The 23,750-nt window shown below is 40.2% G+C and overlaps 1 protein-coding gene across 1 annotated transcript in view; it reads right to left on the reverse strand.

Moving 5' to 3' along the window:
• LOC141505649 (carboxyl-terminal PDZ ligand of neuronal nitric oxide synthase protein-like) overlaps positions 1–19,316 on the reverse strand; it is a 33,053-nt gene extending 13,737 nt beyond the window's left edge. The window contains exons 1-8 of the mRNA XM_074211652.1: positions 19,161–19,316; positions 12,366–12,437; positions 8,244–8,336; positions 6,786–6,844; positions 5,328–5,436; positions 4,896–5,025; positions 4,140–4,258; positions 2,988–3,188 (exon numbers count right to left, since the gene is read on the reverse strand). Coding sequence (XP_074067753.1) covers positions 2,988–3,188; positions 4,140–4,258; positions 4,896–5,025; positions 5,328–5,436; positions 6,786–6,844; positions 8,244–8,336; positions 12,366–12,437; positions 19,161–19,265 — 888 coding nt within the window. The 5' untranslated portion in view covers positions 19,266–19,316. The remainder of the gene's footprint in view (positions 1–2,987; positions 3,189–4,139; positions 4,259–4,895; positions 5,026–5,327; positions 5,437–6,785; positions 6,845–8,243; positions 8,337–12,365; positions 12,438–19,160) is intronic.
• Between the last annotated feature and the right edge of the window lie 4,434 nt (positions 19,317–23,750).

Here is a 23,750-nt window from a genome sequence, read left to right on the forward strand (position 1 = left end):
CAAAAATGAAAGGCAAGGGGTAGCTAGGTGGCACAATGGATAGAGCACTGGTCCTGGAGTCAGGACTACCTGAGTTCAAATCTGGCCTCAAACACTTAATAATTACCTAGCTGTGTGGCCTTGGAAAAGCCACTTAACTCCATTTGCGTTGCAAAAAACCCCTAAAAAATGAAGGGCAAAAATAATCTGTGAGTAGTAGTAGCTTTCCCAACTGACTTAACCACTCAATTGGATAACCTAACCTACCTTCCTTCCTTCCTTCCTTCCTTCCTTCCTTCCTTCCTTCCTTCCTTCCTTCCTTCCTTTCTATCTTATGCTGTTGCATAGTGGTTAGAGCACTGACCTTAGGGTCAAGAGGACAGGAGTGTGAATCCAGCCTCAGACACTTGACTCTTACTAGCTGTGTGACCTTGGGCAAGTCATTTAATCCTGATTGGCTCACATCCAGGGCCATATCCAGTTGTTTTGAGGTCACTAGACCCAGAAGGCTCTAGAGGAGAAATTGAGACTAATAAGTGAGCACAGCACCCCCCTCACTCAAATCTAAGAGTTAAGAATAGTATAAGAATGAATGGACCACCCAATTGGGAGTGGAGGGGAGTGTGGCCAGAGCAGGATTGATGGCCTGGGATGGTACAGAGGAATAGAAAGATTGGAGATCAGCCTGGGGATGAAGAGGTTTAGGAAGAATGAGGCATAAAAGGGATAGAAAGATAAAATAATATGCTCAGACAAAAAAAATTTCAGAATTCTTCAATATGAAAGCAGAATACTTTCAAAGGCATGATCATCCCTGTAAAATATTGAGGTAGAATGGAAGACTAAGTCATGAGAATTGAGCAACTTGGAGAACTGGGGATTTAGAATATTTGAAGGAATATCTGATAGAAGAAAATGGATTGAAGGGCAAGACTGTGAGCCAAGTATTGAATTATTGGGAAAAGAGGGAGAATTCCATAGAGCCTGAGGCCTAATTGTTACCAAGATCTGGTAAAGATGGTAGTATAGTGAGAAGGCATTCTAAAGTCCATCTAATGTAATCACCACATTTTACAAATGAGGAAACTGAGGTTCTGAGAGGATAAGTGACTTGTCCAAAGTCATAACTGGTAAGTATCAGAGGTAGGATTTGAACCTAGGTCTTCTTGACTCCAAGTCCAGCAGTCTATCCAGTATGCCATGCTACTCTTCCAAACCAGTCATAATCAGAAAAATACAAATCAAAAAAGCCTTAGGATATCACTTTATACCTACCAAATTAGCAAAAACAAATATTCAGTGTTATCAGAGCTCCTGGAAAATTGGTACTCCTTTACATTGTTGTTTGGACTATCTATAGATATATGCATGGCTTTTGGAATATAATTAGGTAGGTAATATACAAAAAAGTCAAAAAACTTATGACTGAACTGGTGATATCATTGCTAAGATTTTTTTTCCTTACATGTATACAAAAAAGAGAAAACAGGAACTATCTGCCTTTTTTTTAAATAGCAAGAAGCTAGAAGTCGCCTATATTCAATAATTGAAGAATTATTAAAATATAGTATATTGCTACAATAAGATATCACAGCACTATAAAATGATAAATATCAAGGCTATCAAGACAAAAATAACTTCCAAGAGTTGAATATTTGCTAGCATTTTACATGCATTATCTCACCACAACTCTGTTAGGCAAAAATGCTATTATTTTGACTTAAAAGTAAGGAAACAAAGGCTTAGGGAGTTAGGTAAGCTGAGGGTTCTGAAGCTAGTAAATGTGAATTGACTCTGCAGAACTAGATTGGTAGACTAGAACTATATATATATATATATATATATATATATATATATATATATATATATATATATATATACATATATATATACATACACATACTATGACTTATTTTTTTAAATAAAGAAAAAACTAAAAAAATTCAACTTCAGATAGATATGAAAAAGATATGAAAAGCAGCTTGGCATAATGGATAGAAAACTGACTTTGAACTCAAGAAGCCCTACCTCTGATATACATACCAGTTGCATGACCCTGGGAAAATCACTTAACTTTTTAGGGTTAGCTAAAATAGAAATGGGGGCCTCAAAAATATACATAAGTATCCCTGAGGGCTGCATATTGACTTGAAGAACCACATAGAAACACTATCTATATTCTAGCTTATTTTTGCTAACTTTGTTACATAGTTCCCAATTATATTTTAATCTGGTTTCTGCTACATTGGGAGTGTTGGGGGCTGCTTGGGGTTGCCACCTCTGCTCTAGGTAACTCTTTAGGACTATAAATTATAAAATAAGTGCCAACCTGTCTTGGTAAAGTGCTACCACAGAGGCAGTTCCCTTCACCAATGAAATCGTAGGTCTGGTCTAAATAAAATGGTTTTATGTAAAGCTGTATTTTAAATTTTTTATGTTTATCATGAATACATATGCATTTGCTTTCATTGATGGCTGAGTTTATAATAATTTTTTTTTTACAAAACATTCTATTTCAAGTGACTTTTTTTTTCAAATAAGGAATGGTGATATTCAGTGCTTGAAAGTATCTCATTTGAGCCTCACATCAGGCCTGTGAAATCATACAAAGCAATATACCCCCAAAGATGATATAGGTAATACATTTACTATTACTCCCTTTTTTCTGAGCCCCCAGAGAGTTAATAGTGACTCATCCAAGATCATAACCTAATAAATGAGAGAGTCAGGAGTTGAATACAGTTCTCCTTGTCTCCACATTCAGTGCCTCTTCCAACATACCAATTCTGCTTCTACAGGAAAGGAAGGGATGAGTCTATGATGAGACCAGAAGAATCTAAGGAAATTTATGACTCCAGGAGTCCAGACATAGAATGATGTCAGAGGATTAAGGTGAGGACCATAGAGAGAGCAATTGTCCATGATTCCTCAGTCACTCTGAAAGTCAACCAGGAAAGCCCAGCCCCTGGGAAGCTCTTAGGAAAGGATAAAGGAGGGATGAATATTACCTGGGCAGTGGCTACCTGGGCCTGCTGCCATTGTTGGAGAACCTGGTGATGGAGAAGCCGAGCACAATGAGGAGTCAAAAGGGGTGTTACTGGCATGACTGATGACTTGGGGGAGGACTCCAGGCCTCTTGAAGGTGACCATGGCTGAGCACAAGCAGGATGGGTAGAACCAGCTCCAACGTCCTGGACACAGCAGCATATCTTGGGCAATATTGGGATGGACAAAGGAAGAGAAGGCACAATGAGTAGTGTGTGAGCCTGGCTCAGTGACACCTCAAGAAGGACAGGATTTGGTAGAAAGCAAGAGAAATAGTGATGCAAAGTGGTGAACATACCTAGTCCCATACCCACTGGTATCTTTACAAGTGGATGTGCTTCAGATGGGGCCTGAAATCTTATTCTTCACACTTTCCTGCTATGATGCATCTAATAGCCCTGGACTCTCAGCGACTGCTAGTTCTAGTGGGGATAGCATGAAATGGGAGCTGGTGGTGTAACACTGAGTGACATACATATAATCAACTTTTATTAACCACTGGGTTTATGAAGGGGAACACTGGTCTGGAAGACTAAAAATAATAGACAAACCTAAATAAACCCCAAAACCCAAATCTTCTTTTATTTGACCTTGGGCTAGAGAATAATAACTTCTTAGAGTTAAAAGAGGTCTTAGATACCATCTTTCCAAATTCTGTTTGAAACAGAAATCCCAACTATAGTATCCCTCCTAGGTGATCAATCTACATGAATACTTTCAGTGATAGACAAATCATTAGTTATATACTGTTGGATAGATTTGGTAGGAAGTTATTCTTCATATTGAAACTGTTTCATTGAAAATTCCTTCCATTGGTCCTAATTCTGTTCTCTGGGGTTAAGCAAGATAGATCTAAATCCTCTGTCTTAAATGTTCATCCAAAAGGCTTCTTTTCTGTGGCCTAAACATACTTAATTCCTTCAAAGGATCCTTGAGTTGCAAGAGTCATGGGTCCCTGACCTCTAGCAGGTATTCCTGTCAGACTGAGGGTCTCTCTGAGGGCCCTTCTTCTCACTCAGTGTAGTAGTTCCCCTTCCCCCCCGCATTCCTTGTCTGCCTCTTGTCTCATCCCAGCCCACATGGGAAGCTTCCTTTTCTCATGTTAGATCTTTTACCTCTCTGGGTCTTTCCTTTTCCAGCTTTACATGGCTGGTCTGCTCCCTCAAAACAGCTCTATCAGAGTCCCCATCGGCCCCATCCTCCTCTCTTAATTTCCTTCCCACTAGACGATATGCTGTAGGAAAATAGAATAGAAGAGGTTTGCATGAGCAAGAACTGATCTGGGTATGCCCAGGAATTATTATAGTACTGATGCTGTGCAGAGGCTGAGCAATGGCTCCATTCTTCCAAGACCAATTCTGAGTCATCCTCTGAGTTACCAATCCATGTCTTGGTGGTTGGTTGATGGAGTAGGTCAGAGGAAATGGAGTGAATATAGTTCATCTAACTAATCCCCTCAAGCTTGAGTTACACATATATGAATTCTTTCTGGCACTCTAGCTCTAGTCATAGGACCCTCTAGGGAATGAAGTCTCAGATAATAAACAATAAAAATAATGTTTCATTTCCATGTCACTCTAAAGTTTTTAAAACTTTCCTCACATCAGTCTTGTGAGGTAATTAATAAAATTATTCCCATTTTAAGGAGGATGATATTCAGGCAGAGTAGTAAGTGACTCACTCAGGATGAAGCAGCTGGCAAGGGTCAGAACCAGAAGTCCCTCTCATATCATCTGAGTCCAAGACTAACACTCTTTGCATCCTAGCATATTACCTGGGACCCTCCCCTGTTAGCTACCCTGGGGATATCCTCAGCAAAGCAAAGTATAGTTTAGGTGAAAGAGGTTGAGAGAAAAGAGAAAAAAGAGTACCTGCTTGAGGCCTCTTCTCTGTGGGTTGGCAGTTGGCTGCATCAGCACTGGGTAGAGGGTGTTGCAGACTCAGCTTGTGGCAAACCTCAAAGGCCTGGCCCACTGTCCTCACTGCTCGAATGGCCTGGCTCTGCCCACAGATAGATGGACAAAAGGATATGTTGATCCCCACCATATAGGCCTCAGCCCAGCCCTGAATCTCACTATGACCTGAACTCTCATAGTGGTTATACAAGTTAGCCTGGTGCCCATGGACTCTGGAAAAAAATCATACTTTGGATGTGTGGGGGGAAGTACAAACAATACCAACAGATTCTGGATATTTTATTTCTTAGTTCAGAGGCTCCTTGTAGCATTGGCCCTAGTTCAGATTAGAGGTTCAGGGAAGGGAACAAAGAATATGGGTTGGCAATGGATGTGGCAATCCTTTACCTTTTTCTTAGACTTAAATACATTGCATCGGAAAGAGTTATTGGTCCCATCCCTGGCAATGTAGCTGAATATCTTCAGATCCTGAGAGTCATGGGACACATAGAAGATTCTAGGAAGAAATGATTCATGTCAATATATTTAACAGAGAAACTAATAGTCTCTAAGCACTCTGTTACCACTGGGTGCCCAAGATAGATGGGTATTCTTTTCCCAGGACCTATATTTCTCTTCAACTTTATTATACTCAGGAATATGGGTCCCCTGTATGAGACTAGGTTTGGTAGCCTTCTTGCCCTATGACAACTGACCATTTGGTAGTGCTATTTTGTCCTGTGTAAAAAAAATCCTTCTGACAAAAAGACAGTACCTCAGTTATTCATTACCACTGATCATCCTACTATGGGGTCAGGTGGATGACCATAGGATTGTGGAAACAAATACCCATTCTGAAAAACAATGGCACAGAGAGCCCATGTAAATTGGGATCTAGGTCCCTGCCCAGCACCCAGTCTTTCTTTACTGATATCACTGGACAATGGGGCTTGAATTCCAGTATTGATTAGGGACTGGATTTAAGGAACTCCTAAAACCTAGAAACTGCTGCTCTATGTGGACTAATTCCTCTGTCATTTTATTGATCTATCTGGCAAAATCGCCATAATCTTAGCCACCTACAGCCATCAAATGCTCAGACACCAAAGCTTCTCACCTTCTCACTGCCAAAACTGTATAGGCATTTGTTCCAAATAAGAACTGCTATACTGATGACCTGGTCACTGACTTTTATAGTCCCAGTCTCCCTGCTGCTTCTAATTCCCTGCTCCTGTTGTTTAGAAAACAGTTTGTGTTGCCTTCCATCATCTCAGGATGGAACTGAGGGAACCCAGCTGACTGTCTAGCAAACTTCCCTTATTTATATCAGTGACTCAGAGCAGTTGAAAATCCCCTTCTGCTATCATTCTCACTTAGCCCTGCTCTATCCCTCCTCAGGTCCTATTCTAGTTAACAAATTCCCCTTTATCCTAGAACTTTTTCTTACCCATATTCTCTATATTATTGTACTGATGGAAACCTGACTCCTTCCAGAAGATACTGCATCCCTGTCTAGCTTCTCTGATACTGTATCCTTCTTTTAAGCCCCTTGACATCCTGGGCTTATAGGAGAAGTAGGCATACACTCTGCTTCTTTCTTCTACTTCCAGACCCTCTCTCTGTCTTCATCACTAAGCATTCTCTTCCTCCCCTTACATGACTCCCTTCTCCCAATTGGCACCTGAGGTTATTGGATATTTCCCTTCACTAGCAGGCAAAATAAGCAAAAGGTTCAGGGCTGCCTTGGTCTTTCTTAATAACAGCAACATCTGGGGTGGGGGTGGTGATGTTCCCGCCCAGATCCTGAGGGCCTTTACTGGTCAGTTTTAGTAGGATAAGAGAAGCAAAAAGGGTGATAATCCCTACCTGTAGACAGGGTCATGCATCACCAATGTCCTGCTTTCTTCCCAGGCCCACTCTTTTCTCTGTGGAGAAGTGAACACAAAAAACACAATTACCCCCCCCCCCAATAAGCAAAAACACAAAAAACAAAACGAAATGAAATAAGCCAAGGCCTTATCATAGTGATGATTAAGTGAGGGCTTTAGAAAGATAGAAAGAGAAAATGGGTCCCTCTCCTTAGTTTATAACCTATTGGTGGTAACAGTGTTCATGTAAATATATAGAATGATAAGCATATTGAGCAGTATGATATAGTAGAAAGACCATTGGATTTAGAGAGTGGATCAACCCAGTGAGTTGGGTGAAGCATTGGTTGAGATGATCTCTAAGGGCTCTTCCAGTTTTAAATACTATGATCATTTAAGGACTGACTGAAGAGCTAGACTGCATGGGACAGAGAGTACTGTTATGGAAATTCGGAGGAAAGAAGCTAAAGAAGTTTCCTGAAGATGGTGGAAGCACCTGAGCTGAGCCTAGAGGGATGACAAGGATTCAGAGAGGATGGAGGACTTTATTGGTTTATAGGATTTAGAATAAGGGACTCTGAGGATTGTCTAATTCAATTCCTTCATTTTACAGAGAGGAAAACTGAGACCCATAGAGAGAAAAAGAGACATTTTCATGGTTATACAAATTGTAGATAATATAACCAGGATTCAAATCTAGGTCCTTTTATTAAAAATACAGAATTCCTTCTGCTAAACTACAGTGGCATTTGTACAGGGGGAAAAATGTGATCAGGGCTATATACTGTGAGTAGATGACTGGCAGTATGTGCAGGAAAAACCCAGAGGAGGGAGACCAGAGGCTGATGTAGCAAGCCAAGCAGAAGGTGATCGAGTGACCTGGAATGGATGTCTGAGATAGGGAGAAGGTCAGATGAAGTGGGGAGACAGAGAATGTAAGTCAGCAACATTACATTACATGACCTGAGAATGTAAGTCAGCAACAGAATGTAAGTCAACAACAAGGTCTTTGTAGCATCATGCTAAGGACCAGACATGTAAGGTTTGGAGCAGGAAAGGAAATAAGAGATTGTTTCTCTAATCTATCTAAGTTGCAGAAACTATGTCTTATCTAAAATCATAAATGAAAGAAACTCTATAATGAAATTTTATGGAAGAGTCAAGATTCAAACTCAGGTCCTCTCACTCTAAATTCAATGTCCTTTCACATCCCTCTTTTTCCTTCAGTTTCACTTCAAAGTTTTTTTCCTTTGATGTCAAAGCTTTTTCCTGAGTGGAGTCTAATACATTTGGGAGGCTGTCATTAAGACCACCTTAGTACTAGAGGGTAGGAAGTGGTGTGGTCATGGTCTTTCTGTTTGTCTGTCTGTCTCTCTCTCTCCCTCTCTCTCTGGTATGTTCTACTGCTGGAAGAGGGTCTCTTCCTTGGAAAAAAGGGAGGGTAAGAGAAACTTACCTTTTGCATCTTCCTGAGAATCACTTTCACACCATCAACAGACACCACGATGCTGACTTTCTTTTTCTTAATGTTTTTTGCTTTGAATTCACACTGGGAGGGAGAGAGATGTTCATCACTTGGAAGCAACTGACACAAGCTAAGTATGCTGAGCTTTGACAGAATCCTCAATCAACACTATGGCTGCTGGCTAGTTTTGTCAAAGGAAAATACTCCAGATTCTAGACAGAATCTCAGTTCATTTTGTCAGGGAAGGATCTTAGAATTTATATTGGAAGAGCACGGAGTAAGTTTAGAATAGATAGAGCTAAGAATGACCTTAGAATAGGGACTGTTAGAGCTAGAAATGATCTTAGAACATTGCTAAAGCTAGGAATAGTCTGGGACATAGAATGTTAGCATTATGAATGAGCTTAGATCATAGACTGTTAGAGCTAGGAATGAATTTAGAACACAGACTATTAGAGTTAGACATTACCTTAGAACATTATAAAAGCTAGGAATGAGCTTAGGACATAGATTGTTAGACCTAGGAAGGAGTCTTGAACATAGATTATTAGAGTTAGTAATGAGCTCAGAACATAGAATGATAGAGTTAGGAATGATCTTAGAATGTATAATGTTCCAGTTATAAATGAGTTTAGGATACACTTAAACTAAGAATGAGCTTAGGACACAGATTGTTAGAGCTAGGTATGAGCCCTGAACATAGATTGTTAGAGTTTGGAATGAGTTTAGAACACAGATTATTAGAGCGAACAAAGAGCTTAGAAAAGAGATTGTTAGAGCTAGTAATGAATTTAAGACCTAATTGTTGGAGTTAGGAATGTTAGAGTTAGGAATGAGCTTAGAATGCAGAATATTATTGCATAGGACAAAGAGTATAACTGGAACTTGGAAAATTATCTAGTCTAACCCTCTTATTTTATAGAAAAGAAAACTCAGCTGCCTGTTTCTTGTTACACATTAAAAAAAAAAGCAAGTAAGAATTACAGCTGAAACATGGAATGTATTCAAGATGCTAACTAGGCCAAATGCATCAAAACTGAAACCCTGCCAGAGTCTCTTTTCCTATGCGAGTAGGGGGAGGGTGGTTGTGGAAAACTGTCAGACAGGCAAAGAGGGAAAACTGTTGGACAGGCAATATCATCTATTCCTCCAGTGTTCTGACCATCCCTCAGGCCTACCCCCTCCTCACTAGGATTCAGTGGCACAAGTCTAATACACCTAGACAGTGCTCCATGGCAGGGGACCACCTTGGAATAATCTGTCTACTTGTCTCATGGATGGCCACCACCTGGTATCTTGTAGGGGATGGGGGGGACATAGGAATCTTTCTTATTGGAAGGTAAGACTGGAGACTGTCTTTTTAGTTATTTGCTTTCTTCGTGCTAACTCAGTGCCTTTTTTTAATTCATTCATTCCACAGGACCTCATGGACTCTGTACCCAAATTATGCGAATATATATATATGTGTGAATTGACGACCAAGTTTTTATGGAGGTGTAAAAGTGAGAGAATTTGAGTATCATCTGCATATGTGTTCATGTATTTCTCAGTGAAAGTGAGTGTGCCTACCTATATCTGAGTGTGTGAGTGATAGTATTTATGCATGTGCATATACCAATGAAAGTGAATGTGAAAGTATATTTGTGGTGGAGTACATATATGTATGTATGTGAATATGTCCATTCATAATCATAGTAATAATAACAACTATAAATTTTAAAAAACTGAAGTTTGCAAAGGATATCATAAATGTCTCATTTTTTGTTTTCTTTTCTCTTTTTCTTATTTTTTCTAATTATATGCAAAGATAGTTTACAACATTCATTCTTTTGTAAGCTTTTGAATTCCACATTTTTCTACCCCTCCTCATTTTCCTCCCTCCTCACAATGGCAGTGACATATCTGGTAAAAGTTGTACATGTACAATCGTGTCTAACGTATAAATATCTCATTTTCTCTTACAAGTCTGACAAGTATAGTAGATGCAATTATTTGTATTCTTATGAATAATAAGAATAACTAATGTTTAAATAGTGATTATTATGTGCCAGGCACTGGACAAAATGCTTTACAATAATTTCTTTTTACTTTTGGTTCTTACCACAACCCTGGGAGGAAGGTACTATTGTTATCTCCATTTTACAGATGAGAAAAACTGAGGCAAACAGAAGTAAGATGACTTGCCCAGATCAATAAATGTCTGAGGCTAAATTTGAACTCAGTTCTTGATCTTGAACTCAGACTGTGCTCTATCTACTGAACAATTAAGCTGTCCCTAACACTGAATAAATACTTATTGATTAATTGGCATGAAAATGTAAGATAGATTGCCTTTTTTCCCCTTCCACAGCCCTCTGAGTAAAGAGTCCCCATTACTCAGACGTAGAAGTTCCCACATCCTGGAAGCTGAAGAAAGGGATAGAGAAGACAGAACCATTAGTAGGAATGAATTCAGGAGGATAAGGAGATAGCCTGTTCCACTTATCCCTTCTTCCCCACTCCACTACTACCCCTTTTCATCCATACTTTGAACCACAGCCTCCCTTGTTCAGACCATGGTTTTAAAAAAGCCTGGAACTCATTCTCCTACCTCTAAGACCCTTCTGTCTACTAAGGAGAAGGAGAAGGAGAGAGCCTGCTATTGACAACTACTTTATTTTTAAAGAATTAAAAAAATCAGCAGGGTATAATGAATGGAGAAAATACTCATGATCTCAGAGCTAATGTCTGAAAACAGATGAGCAAGATTATTTAAAAATCCAAAGTGAGTAATGAATGTCATGTCCTGGAAAAAGCAAGGGGAGGGGGGGAGGTTAAAATCCAGTTCTTTCTGTGTCATAGACCAAGGGCAAATTGCTTCTCAGAGTTAAAGAATACTGGAGTCTTGAGTAGGAAGAAATCTAATTGATAAATCATTTACTTCAACCTCCTCATTCTAGAGATGAATCAAAGCTGTCTCAGGGAGGGCTTTCTAAACATTAAGTCTAGTGCTTTTCCCCATCACACCAGCGTTTCCCCTCTAGATTTCAGTTCCTTAATCTATAAAATGGGCACAATAATAAATTCTATCTCATTTGGCTAGCATTATAGAAATAGGAACTATTATAATCATTATTCAATAAGAAGGATAGTAATTACTAACTTATTAGGTCAATGTTTCTCATCTAAGATGCAAGGCACTTGAAATCCAATTCTGTCTATATGATACAATATTAGGACCAACAAGGTCCATTGATTTCATAAGATCCTTGATAACTCAAAGCTATGAATGTGAACCTAGCAGAGGACAGGTTTGGGGAGTTTTCACTAAACTAACTTAAACATAGGTTGCAAATAGTCTGCTTCTCTGACATCATTTTGTTCAGTCATGTCTAACTGCCTACCTGAACTTCCTAGAACACAACACTGATTGCTTAACTCTCTGACTTTTCATTGGTTGTTCTCTCTCTATAAGTCCGACTCTCAGCTTCCTTGTATCCTTTAAGAAACAATTTGAATCCCACCTTCTTCAAAAGGTATTCTCCAATACTTTGTATCACTAGTGCCTTTCTCCTGGGATACCTCCCACCTACTCTGAAATTATATCAATTAGTTATTTACATGTTGACTCTTCCATAAGTTAAGGATCTGTTTTCTAGAGAACAGATTTTTTTTTGTTTTTGTCTCTCTTAGTAACTTTAATTTTTGGTGCAATGTCTGGCACAATGTCGATTCTTGACTGACTGATCAGTGGGATCACCATCCAAAGATGCTGACCACTAGGGGATGAATTCTTTTGGCTACAGCAACTCAGACTATCTGCCATGATGTAGAGCATCTGTGTTATGCATCTGGGAAGAGAATACCCGCCATGGATATATAACTATTATATGAAAACTCAAGCATAATGTTATTATATAAAACACTGAATTATAATTATGATTCTCTTCAAAACCATAATAATAATGATTTCCTCTCCCCCCTTTCTTTGTGTCCCCTAGTGTTTTGTGCTATGACTTAAAATAAGTGCTTAACAAATACTAGTCGACTGACTAACAGAAAGATGTTCTACCATGGATTTGGGTCAGTCCCAAGGAAAGTTGGTTCCTAGGATTCCCTAACCCTAAGACTCACCCGGATCCTCCTCATGGTGGCCACAATCTCCATGCGACTGTTGGGTCTGGGCACATCCAAGCTCCCAATATACTAAAATAAGGAGACAAGAAGAAAACTGGTAATTAAAAAAGGGAAGAGGGAAAAGAGAGGATAGACACAGAGAGGCCACAGCTCTAATGCTTTTAACTTATCTTCAGTTCCCCCTCCAAAAGAAGAAAAACATTGCTGGCACTCTCAGCAAGTAGTTGGGATGGAAGAAGCTCTTTAGTATGACTTTTCATTGGAAAGATCTCCAAGTTCTCTTAAGGTACTCAAGCCAATTACAGCTGAAAAATTAGATTGATATTGGACTTTCAATGAGTCAACTGCTGGCAAAAGCCTAATGCAATCATCATTTGAATATATTGAGGTATTAAGTTCAGAGCAAGGGAAGTGATAATTCTGCTTTGCTCTGTCTTAGTCAGGAAGTATCTGGAGTTTTGTGTTCACTTCTGGATGCTACATAATGGGAAGGGCAATACAGAAATATATATATATACAGAAAACATACAGAAATACAGAATAAATACAGAAGAAGAAGACTAGGATGAAGAGGTATCTTTACAATCAGAGAATCTCAAAGTTGGAAGGGACCTTAAGGGCTGTTTAGCCTGATTTTTTTAATCCAGAAAAGAAATCGCTTCTACAAATATCTTTAATGACCCATGAAGAATGGGAATGGAGGTGAAGTAAGTAGAATAGGATTTCTTAACCCTTTGTGTCATGGACCCCTTATTAGAATAATATTTTTTAAATAAGTGAAGGAAATACTGAATTTCAGTTAGATGAAAATAAATATGTAATTGTTTCCCCTTCTAAGATCACGGATCCCATGAAATCTATGCACAGACCCCTTGGAAGTCTATGTAACCTAGGTTAAGAACCTTTATTTCCAACATCCTTATTTCACAGATGAAATTCTCCAACTTCAAATTCATTTATTCAACCAATTTCTACTAAATAATATGATAAAATAGTGCTAGGCACAATACCAAGTGGTGGGAATACAAAGACAAAAAAGAAATGGTGTCTGCTCTTAAGAAGCTTACATTCAGGGCAGCTAGGTGGCGTAGTGGATAAAGCACTGGCCCTGGAGTCAAGAGTACCTGGGTTCAAATCTGGTCTCAGACACTTTTTAATTACCTAGTTGTGTGGCCTTGGGCAAGCCACTTAACCCTGTTTGCCTTGCAAAAAAAGAAGCTTACATTCTTGGAAATCAAGTAAATATCCTTCAATTGAGGGATGATTTAACAAACTGTGGTATATGTATGTCATGTAACACTATTGTTCTACTAGAAACCAGGAGGGATGGAAATAACAGGGAAGCCTAGAGGGATTTGCATGAACTGATGCTGAGTGAGATGAGCAGAACCAGAAAAACATTGTACACCCTAACAGCTACATGGGGGTGATGATCAACCTTGATGGACTTGCTCATTCCATCAGTGCAACAACCAGGGACAATTCTGGGCCATCTGCAATGGAGAATACCATTGGTATCCAGAGAAAGAATTGTGGAGTTTGAACAAAGACCAAGGACTATTACCTTTAATTTAGAAAAAAACTGATATCTTATTGTCTGATCTTCCTATCTCTTATACTTTATGTTTCTTCCTTAAGGATATGATTTCTCTCTCATCACATTCAGTTTGGATCAATGTATATACCATGGAAACAATGTAAAGACTGGCAAACTGCCTTCTGTGGGGGGGGGGGGAAGGAAGCAAGATTAGGAGAAAATTGTGAAACTCAAAATAAAAAAACACATAATTAAAAAAAGAATCTTACATTCTATTTGAGGGGGAAATATCATATATAAAGATACATGAATAGTAGATAGAAACTGATTTTGAAGGTCAGGGAAATGCTAGCATCTGAATAGCAGAGCAGACCTCATGGGGGAAGTAGCACTAGAGCTGAGATTTGAAAGAAGCAGAGATTTCAAGTAGGAAAGCTAAGGAGATACCAGGCACAGAGAAGAATCTCCTCAAACATACAGATATGGAGATGGACATGGTGTTTGAGGAGCAGAAAGTGGGTCAGTCTACAGGAAGTCTGGAAAGGAAGATTGGAATCAGATTGTGAAAGACCTTAAAGCCAAACAAGAAAATTTGCATTATATTTGAAAGGCCATGATAGGAAGAATTATTTGATTTATTCAGGGAATGGTGCTAGTTAAGAGCAATTGAGTCGATTTTACAGATAGTTTGATCCCAATCTAAGAGCTTGCTCATTGAGCGCTGTCCAACAACAGAATGGATTATTGGTGAAATAGAATAGAGAATTTAGTTGGAGAGAACCTTAGAGATGCTCAAATTCACCAACTTCCCCCTCCCCTTTAATATAGATGACAAGACTGAGGTCCAGGGAACAGAATTACTTGTTCAAGTATCTAGGCAGAAGCTGGCATGCCTGTCAGGGATATCAGAGAGTTGGGAAGACAACTGAATTGTGATGGAGATTGGTTTCTGGAACCACAAGGATCAATCAGAGGATTTAATGATGTTGAATTTAGAGAATAGAAGAATTGGAGGTGGGAAGATAGGGACATAATTAATGTCTTCCAGTGTGTAAAGGGTTGCCCTACAAAAGAGGGATTAGGGTTTGTTCTGCTTGGACCCTGCCCCATGTCAAGAATATATATACCTTTTGCTTCAGTCTCTTGGAATCATTATGGTCTCTTTAAACCTCAAGTACTATATCCTATATGAGGCCTTTTCTTGAACCTCCCCTCCAACCTTCCCAAATCTTAAGTGAGTATATGTTATTTTCCCTAATAGAATATAAGTTGCTTGAGGTCAAGGACTATTTCATTTTTTTCTTTGTATCTCCAGTGGCTAGCATAGTACTTACTAATTAATTGCTGATAATTTGGGCTTGACCTTCTACATGGAAAGTGGTTTTGTAGAGGACAGTGGTTTTGTAGAGGGAAGTACTTGCAAGGAAATTAAAATCAGAAAGATTTAATATATAGCAAAATATTCATAGTAGCAGTTTTTGTGGTAATAAAAGAACTAGACATGAAGTAGATGACTATAATTGGGAAACAACTGAATAAACTGTGGTCTGTATATGTAATGGAATGAAATGTAGAGTAAAAAAAGGAATGTGAAGAAATCAGAGAAACATGGAAAGATTTGTCTAACCTGACTCATGATAAAATATATGAAAGCAAAGGAAAAATATTTAAACACAATGTCAACAGTGTAAGTGAAAAGATCAGGAAACAAAGTCAAACTATGAGTAACTGAAAAACCAATGATCATAGAGAATAAAAATGAACACACTTCCCTCCAAGTGGAGATAGGAAAGACTATGAAAGTAGAAGATCTTGTCAAACATGGACAATATGTTGATAATTTTTGTTTAATTACATTTGTTTAGTGTAGGGTAGAGATAAATTCTTATGAGAATGGAGGCATGTCTAGAAATGGTTAGGACATAAAAACAAAATTTTTTTTAAAGTTTTTTTTTTGCAAGGCAATGGGGTTAAGTGGCTTGCCCAAGGCCACACAGCTATGTAATTATTAAGTGTCTGAGGCCAGATTTGAACCCTGACTCTAGGGCCAGTGCTCTATCCACTGCGCCACCTAGCCACCCAACAAAATGTATTAATAAAACTTTAAGTAAAAAAATTAATTTAAAAAACCAGAGAAATGAGTGCACTGGGTTAGGAGAATTCTATTGCCAATAATGTGGTATGACTTTGAATATATCCTTTTCTTTTGTATGAACTTCAGGTTCTTTCTTTGTGAAATGAAAGAGTAGGTCAAATGTCCTTTCATATTTTCACATTTTCTGGAACTAAAAGCAAAAAAATGGAGTTATTTGGTAGATGCTGAGTTTAAGTAGGAATGTGGCAAGAGACCAGGTTGGAAAGCCAGTTGGAAAGAGAGGCTACAGAAAGACTTGAATGCTGTGTGATCTTGGGCAAGTCATTTAACTCTGATTGCCTCACATTCAGGGCCATCTCTAGTCTTCTTGATTTATAGCTGGCCACTGAACCCAGATGGCTCCAGAGGAGAATGTGAGGCTGACTTAGCATAGTACCCCTTAACTCAGATCCAATTCACATGCATGTCATAGCATCATCTCTCTGATGTCATGGTCTTCTTGAGAATGAAGGACAAATAATGAGCCTCCCTATAATATAATCACCCCTTAACTAGGGGTAGCACAGCTAGATGGCACAGTGGATAGAGAACTGGCTTTGAAGACAGGATGCTGTGTGACCTTGGGCAAGTCATTTAATCCTGACTGCTTCATATCTAGGGCCATCTCCAGTCATCCTGATTTATATCTGGCCAATGGATCCAGTTGGCTCTGGAGAAGAAAGTGAAGCTGGTGACTTAGCCTAGCAACTCTCACTCAAAATTCCAATTCATGTACTTGTCCTGGCATCACCTTCCTGATGTCATGACCTTCTTCAAGAATACAGAATAAACATCAATCATCTATGACAACAAATTGCCTTTCCAGCTAGGCCTAGGGATCATAATGTACCAAAAAATGAATTAATATTCTTGTAGTATACCTGATTTGTTAGCTCTGAAATGAACACCAGATCTCAGAATATTAGAGTTGGATAAAGAATGAAACAATTTAGTTTGACGATTCACTTTTAAAAAATGAAAGGCAAAACTGAGGCCAAGGAAGTGATAAGATCATAGAATCTAGAAGGGACTCATCTACTAAAGCTCCTTTGCCTAAGATCATATAGGGAGTTATTAGTAACTGACCAGTTCTTGAAGTCAAAGTCAAGTTACCCAAGGTAGACTCCTTCCCAAATTATATACATTAAGTTGAAAAAATCATCACTTTTTTTCTTAATCAAAAGTCATTTTTGGGAAGCAACCCAGTTTAATCTAAACCAAAGGTAATATGTATGAACTTTTGGAGTTTTCTTCTTAGCTGTCTTGCTTACTTGTGGCTGCTCAGTTATTTGGGAAAAACTACACCTGCTAAGTCTGACCTACTTAAAATGAGTCAGACATATGGCAAATATCTGATATTTGAATCAAGCACTCAGATCTGAGCACTTGACCATTGGTTCTGTCCAAACAAGAAAAGGTCAGGTTGGTGGTTAGAAGAAACAGCAGATAGGCCTCCTGAACAGTTCCCCAAACCCCAAAAAAGAAGGGACATCATTGAAGGGAAATTCTTATGTTTCCAATGCCACTTCCTTCTTACTAGCAAATCCAGCCCACTTCTCCCCATAAAGTCTACCCACCATTCAGGCTCTATCTCTTCTCTAAAGATTCTTAATTTCCTGACTGACATCTATTAGATACTGGAAGGGTCCTTGGAACATAGAATGTTAGAAAACAGACTGCAGATAGATAAACAGAATCTTCAAGCTCATTCAGTCCAAATCCTTCACTTTACAGAGGAAACAACTGACTCAGAGGGGTTACACAGCAGGTTAATGGCAGTACCCAGTCAAATTATATGTATTCAAATTCCTAGTGCAGTGAGATTTATGAAGCACTTGCATAACAGCGACTTTGAAATAAGCAATATAACTATAGTTATTCCCATTTTGTAGATGAAGTGAGATTTAGAGAGGTTAAATGATTTACTCAGGATCACAGAGTTGACTTGAGAGTCTGGGTCCTCTAATTCCCAAACTGTTGCTTTTCCCCCATTACACCATATACTTCTCTAGATGATTATTCCAGTTTATAGTGATCTGATTGCAGATTAGAGCAGACTGAATGACCTTTAAGTTGCCTTCCAACTCTAAATCACATAACAGTCTTGACTTTTGTTTCCTTTTTTCCTGGATCTCAATTTCCTCATCTGTAAAATAAGGATGCTGAACCTCTAGAGTCTCACTGACCTCTAACATTCTAGTTTATATAATGGCACTTGCCCCTTCTTTTTCTCTTTTATTAGTCACAAACACTTCCACTGGGGAGAAGTAATTCAATATGCCAAAGATCTGTGATTTTACTGGTATGGAATTCTCTCCACCAAGAAATTCAACCTTTCTCTAACTTAGTGGATAAGTCTTAAAAGGGTTTTCTGATGTTCAGAAGAGTTGGACTAGTTGGTTACATAGCTAGTAAACATCAACGACAGATTTTGAACCAAAATCTTCCTGATTCCAAAATGCAGTTGTATCAAGTTAACTCTAAAAGATTAAAGAAACAAAAGCTCTGGCCAGTTTTGCTGAGAGAAGGCTCCAACAGTCATTTGAAATAATCTGTTTTCATTTATCCATAGTTGATCTTACCTCCTGGAACTTCGGTCAGCCCATCGAGAATCCTATCTTCCCCCAAATCCCAAGCGCGCCCTCCCTGGGAATGCCCAAAGACACGACATTCATTTGGGATTATCTGCAGTATGGCAGTGGCCGTGCCAACTGGCCTTAATTGACATCAGATTCCAGGAGAGGGGACAGGAAAGACGAGCTGGGCTGGTGACAAACAGGTGGACTAGAGACCCTGGTCAGGGTCTAGAGCAAAAGAAGGCATGTTGCCATGAGAAAAGGAGAGGGAATAGAAAGATCGAGAAGGAGAGAGAAGTCTACCATGTTAGAGCTTCAAGGGGTCAGTCCTGGAAGGGGTTTGGGGAATGATCTTAAGGGTTCAGTCTAGGAAATGGAAAATGAGAAAGAATGTAAAAGGGAACTCGTTCACGGTGGTAGTTGGGGAGCAGGAGGGCAGAAAACAAAGGTGCTGATGGTGAGAAGCCGGGGCAGAGGCAGCGAGGGGGGCTGTGGAGGCTGGCGGCTGTCTGGCCTTGCCATTGCAGGCACGCCCGCCGCCTCACCTTGGCCTGGAACTGGATCCCGTGCTGGAAGGCTTCCTCGCTGTGCAGCGGCAGCCGGGCATCGCCGCCCTCGTCCACCAGGTTGTATCTGTTCTTCACGGGCATGGCCGGATGCCCACCCGCCGGGGGGAGGCGGCGGCCGGCCCGGGGCCCTCGCGCCGCCCCGCTCTGTCTCCCGCGCCCTCGCACGTCGCCAGGCTCCTCTGCCCGCCGGCGGCCCGGGGCATCGCCGGCCGCGGACCGCGCACCGCGGGGCCGGCGCCCGCGCCCGGGCTCAGTCTGCCGTCCCGGGGGGGCCTGGAGCTGGGCCCGGCAGCCGGGGCGAGGCCGGTCCGCTCCCGCCTCCCGCCTGCCCAGCCCGCTGGGTTTGAATGAGATCCTCAGTCCCTCACGCGCCGGGCCCTCCCCGCGCAGCCGCTGCCCCATTGGCCCAAAGTTGCCTCACGTGGCACCCGGGGGCCGAGGCTGCCCCTCCCTCCCCCGCTCCCGGGCGCGCGGAGCACCTGCTAGCCTCCGGCCCAGCGGCGCCCCCGGCCCAGCGCGCCCACCGCGGGGGCTTCTGCCTGCAGACGGGCCTGTGCGGGCCCGGGCTGCGCCCCTGGCTTAGCGCTGAGAGCCAGGAGAAGAGCCTCGGACCAGGCGGGTCCAAGACAAAGACCGTGAGCAAACGGGGAGGGGGCTTTCTGCTCCTTCCCTAACAATGAAGCATCCTCGTGGGATGCGCCGCCTCATCAGGCAGGGAGCGCCCTCCGTCCTAGCCTTCTAGCACAGTCCAGGTGGCCACCCAGTGAAAGCGCTCCCGAATGAGGCAGGTGACAGGAGATGGGATTCGGAAGAAATTCTGCCGTGTGACAATGACCCTTCCAACTGTATCATTCTCTATTCTAAGGTTCCTTACCACTCCAACGTCCGGTGTTCTAAATTTCCTTTTTAACTCAGAGATTCTGTGTTCTTTTTTTTTTTAAAGAAAGATTTTGAGTTTTACAATCCGCCCCATTTTTGCTTCCCTCCCCCCGCCCCCACAGAAGGCATTCTATTAGTCTTTTCTTTTTTTAAAGCTTTTATTTATTTTGAGTTTTACAATTCCCCCCATTCTTGCTTCCCTCCCCCCACCCCCCACAGAAGGCATTCTTTTAGTTAGTCTTTTCTTTTGTAAAGAGAAATTTTATTTAGAGTTTTTCAACTTTCCCCATTTTTGCTTCCCTCCCCACCCCCACAGAAGGCATTCTATTAGTCTTTTCTTTTTTAAAGATTTTCTTTATTTTGAGTTTTACAATTCCCCCCATTCTTGCTTCCCTCCCCCCACCCCCACAGAAGGCATTCTGTTAGTCTTTACATTGGTTCCATGTTATACTCTGATCTCAGTTGAATGTGATGACAAAGAAATCATATCCTTAAGGAAGAAAAATAAAATATTTGATAGTAAAATTACATAAAACATAACGCTTTCCCCCCCTAATTTGATGGTAATAGTCTTTGGTCTTTGTTCAAAGTCCATAATTCTTTCTCTGGATACAGATGGTATTCTCCACTGCAGACAGCTCAAAATTGTCCCTGACTGTTGCACTGATGGAATGAGCAAGTCCATCAAGGTTGATCATCACCCCTGTTTTGCTGTTAGGATGTTTTTCTGGTTCTGCTCATCTCACTCAGCATCATTTCATGCAAATCCCTCCAGGTTTCCCTGAATTCCCATCCCTCCTGGTTTCTAATAGAATAATATTGTTCCATGACATACATATGTATATGTCATGGAACAATATTATTCTATATTGTGTGTATATATATATATATATATATATATATATATCATAGTTTGTTAAGCCATTCTCCAATTGAAGGACATTCACTTAGTTTCTAATTTTTTGCCACCACAAACAGGGCTGCTATAAATATTTTTTGTAAAAGTGATGTTTTTACCCTTTCTTATCAAGAGATTCTGTGTTCTAAGGTCTAACATTTTAGAATTCTATGAATATTTATTTTCTAGGCAGTCAGCAAATAATAATCAGTGCTCTTTTTAAGCTTAATGGTGTTCAGCCTATTTTTCCACGTTTATTATCCCCATACTCTGTTCCAACCAAACTAGCTTTCAATCAGTGAGAATGTACTGGGCACTATGCTTGGTATTGGAAATACAGATTCAAAGAATGAAATAACTATTATCAAGTTTATATTCCAGTCCAGTCCTCAAAGCCATGATTCAAGAAAGTCACCTTTTGAAAAGGTGACCCTCTGCCACTTATTGGAGAGACAGCTCAATTGAAGCATCACTCTCCAACACCTCTAGCTACTGACCAGCTAGCAATAGGAAGCTGTTTCATTCAGCCACTTCTTCCTCAGCAACCAGAATGGTGAAAATCTGGAAAAGAAAGTTCTCAACAGTAAAGTCTTTGGCACTGTCAAATAACAGTTAACTATGAGAAACAAATATGAATTTATCAGTGAAAATGATAGTTAAGATGCATTGCCATCTGCTTCACTACTACATCCTAATGACTTTGGAACTTTTCCAACAGACTTACTGCTGAAATCTGCTATATGTATTGTCTCCCCATTAGAATGTAAGCTTTTTGAAAACAGGGACAGTATCTACTTTTTAATTGCTATCACCAGGGCTTAATATTTATAGCTAATAAATGATTTTGCATTCATTCATTTTTAAAGGGAAATACACATGTAAGTCGGCAAATATCTCTTACTAAATGATATTTTGTCCTTCATTCTCAAAGAAGACCATGACATCAGGGAAGTGATGGCATAAAAACGATATGAATTTTTTTTTTTTGCAAGGCAATAGGGTTAAGTGGCTTGCCCAAGTCCACACAGCTAGGTAAGTATTAAGTATCTGAGGCCAGATATGAACTCAGGTATTCCTGACTCCAGGACTGGTGCTCTATCCACTGCGCTACCTAGCCGCTCCATGAATTAGTTTTGAATGAAGAGAATACTGTGCTAAGTCACCAGTCTCACTTTCTCCTCCAGAGACATCTGGGTCCAATAAACAGATATGATCAGGATGACTAGATGCAAAACAATCAGGGTTAAATGATTTACCCAAGGTCACAACAACTAGTAAGTATCAAGAATCTAAGTTTGGATTCAAACTCTAGGCCTCCTGACTCCAAGGCCAGTCAGTGCTCTATCCATTGTGTCATCTTTCTAAAGGTCATTCAAGCATATGATCCCTGCCTTGTCTAGAAAGGGACACCTAAAATTTGTACAGATCCCAGTCAAATTTCCTTATGCATTGAAAGAATTTGGATTCTACCAGGCTGTATAATTTAGCTTCTCAGTTGAAGGGTGAAGCAAGTGGCTTCCAGTCAATCCCATGTCTCGAACTGTGGTGAGGAGAACCCCATGTGGTCAAGGAAGACTTGACTTTTCCTCTGAGAAGGGAGGCTTGATTGCCTTCCCCTCCCTGCCATTTTCTTTTCTTTGTTGTTTTGGATTGAGGAAGGCATTTTGGCAGATAAAACAAGAGATGACTTAGAACTTGGTGGGGGGGTTGTTTTTTACTTTTTGCAAGGCAATTGGGATTAAGTGATTTGCCCAGGATCACACACTAGGGAACTATTAAGTGTCTGAGGCCAGATTTGAACTCAGGTACTCCTGACTCCAGGGCCGGTGCTCTATCCACTGTGCCACCTAGCCACCCCTAGAACTTTGTTAAATGATATTGATAAGTTAGATTAAGTCGCCATGTATTTAAGGGAGGTGTTAAATATCAGATTTGATTATGAGAATTTGATTTTGAGAATCATAAATACAAGGCCCTGAAGAAGACATTCAAAATGGGGAGGGAAAGGGAATACATGTTAGATAGGGCATACTATGTGCAGACATTCTGGTAAACACAATAGATAAGAGTTCTGGGCCTGGAGTCAGAAGTGCTGAGTTAATAACCGCACCTAAGGACCTGCAGGATTGTTGTGAGGATCAAATGAGATGAAAAGAATAGTACAAAACCTTTCCAAGTCACTGAAGAACTGATTGTAGACTTTGCCAAATTCCCTCTGGTAGATTTGTTGAGGATAGAAAATATTAAAATTGGGCAGAGCATGCAATGGTGGGTATCAGCCTAGCAACAACTATCTTACTCTGTTTAAAGTAAGTGACAAGTTTCAAAGACAACTTAAATATTCACTAAATATGAACAAGACCTGGACACCTCTGTTGAATCAATCAATCAATCATAGTCTTTAAACAAAATATGAAAAATCCTTAATCAAATCTAGCAAACTTGAGAAGCCACTGGATGAACTATATAATAATATTATACAGAAAGTCTGCACTGATTGGTTAAGTGATTTTGGTTATGTCCTGTGAGGTTTGCAGTGAACTAGTTCCAATCAGACAATTGCAATATCTTCTAGAATAAAAGAGAGTGCCAAGCCTTTGAGAAGAAATTTCTTGGTAGGAGAAGAGAGCCTCAGATTTGGCCTGTTTCAGTCTTCCCCAGTGTCCCACTTCCCAGTCAGAGGAGAAAACTGTAAATTTTTTCACCAGCATCCTAACAGCATTCTTGGAATAGCAGTGGCTGGTGGCAGTGTCTACATCTGAAGTTGAAGGTAGATTGAATTAGATGGT

This window comes from Macrotis lagotis, chromosome 1 (assembly GCF_037893015.1).
Source record: "Macrotis lagotis isolate mMagLag1 chromosome 1, bilby.v1.9.chrom.fasta, whole genome shotgun sequence".
Taxonomy (NCBI): domain Eukaryota; kingdom Metazoa; phylum Chordata; class Mammalia; order Peramelemorphia; family Peramelidae; genus Macrotis; species Macrotis lagotis.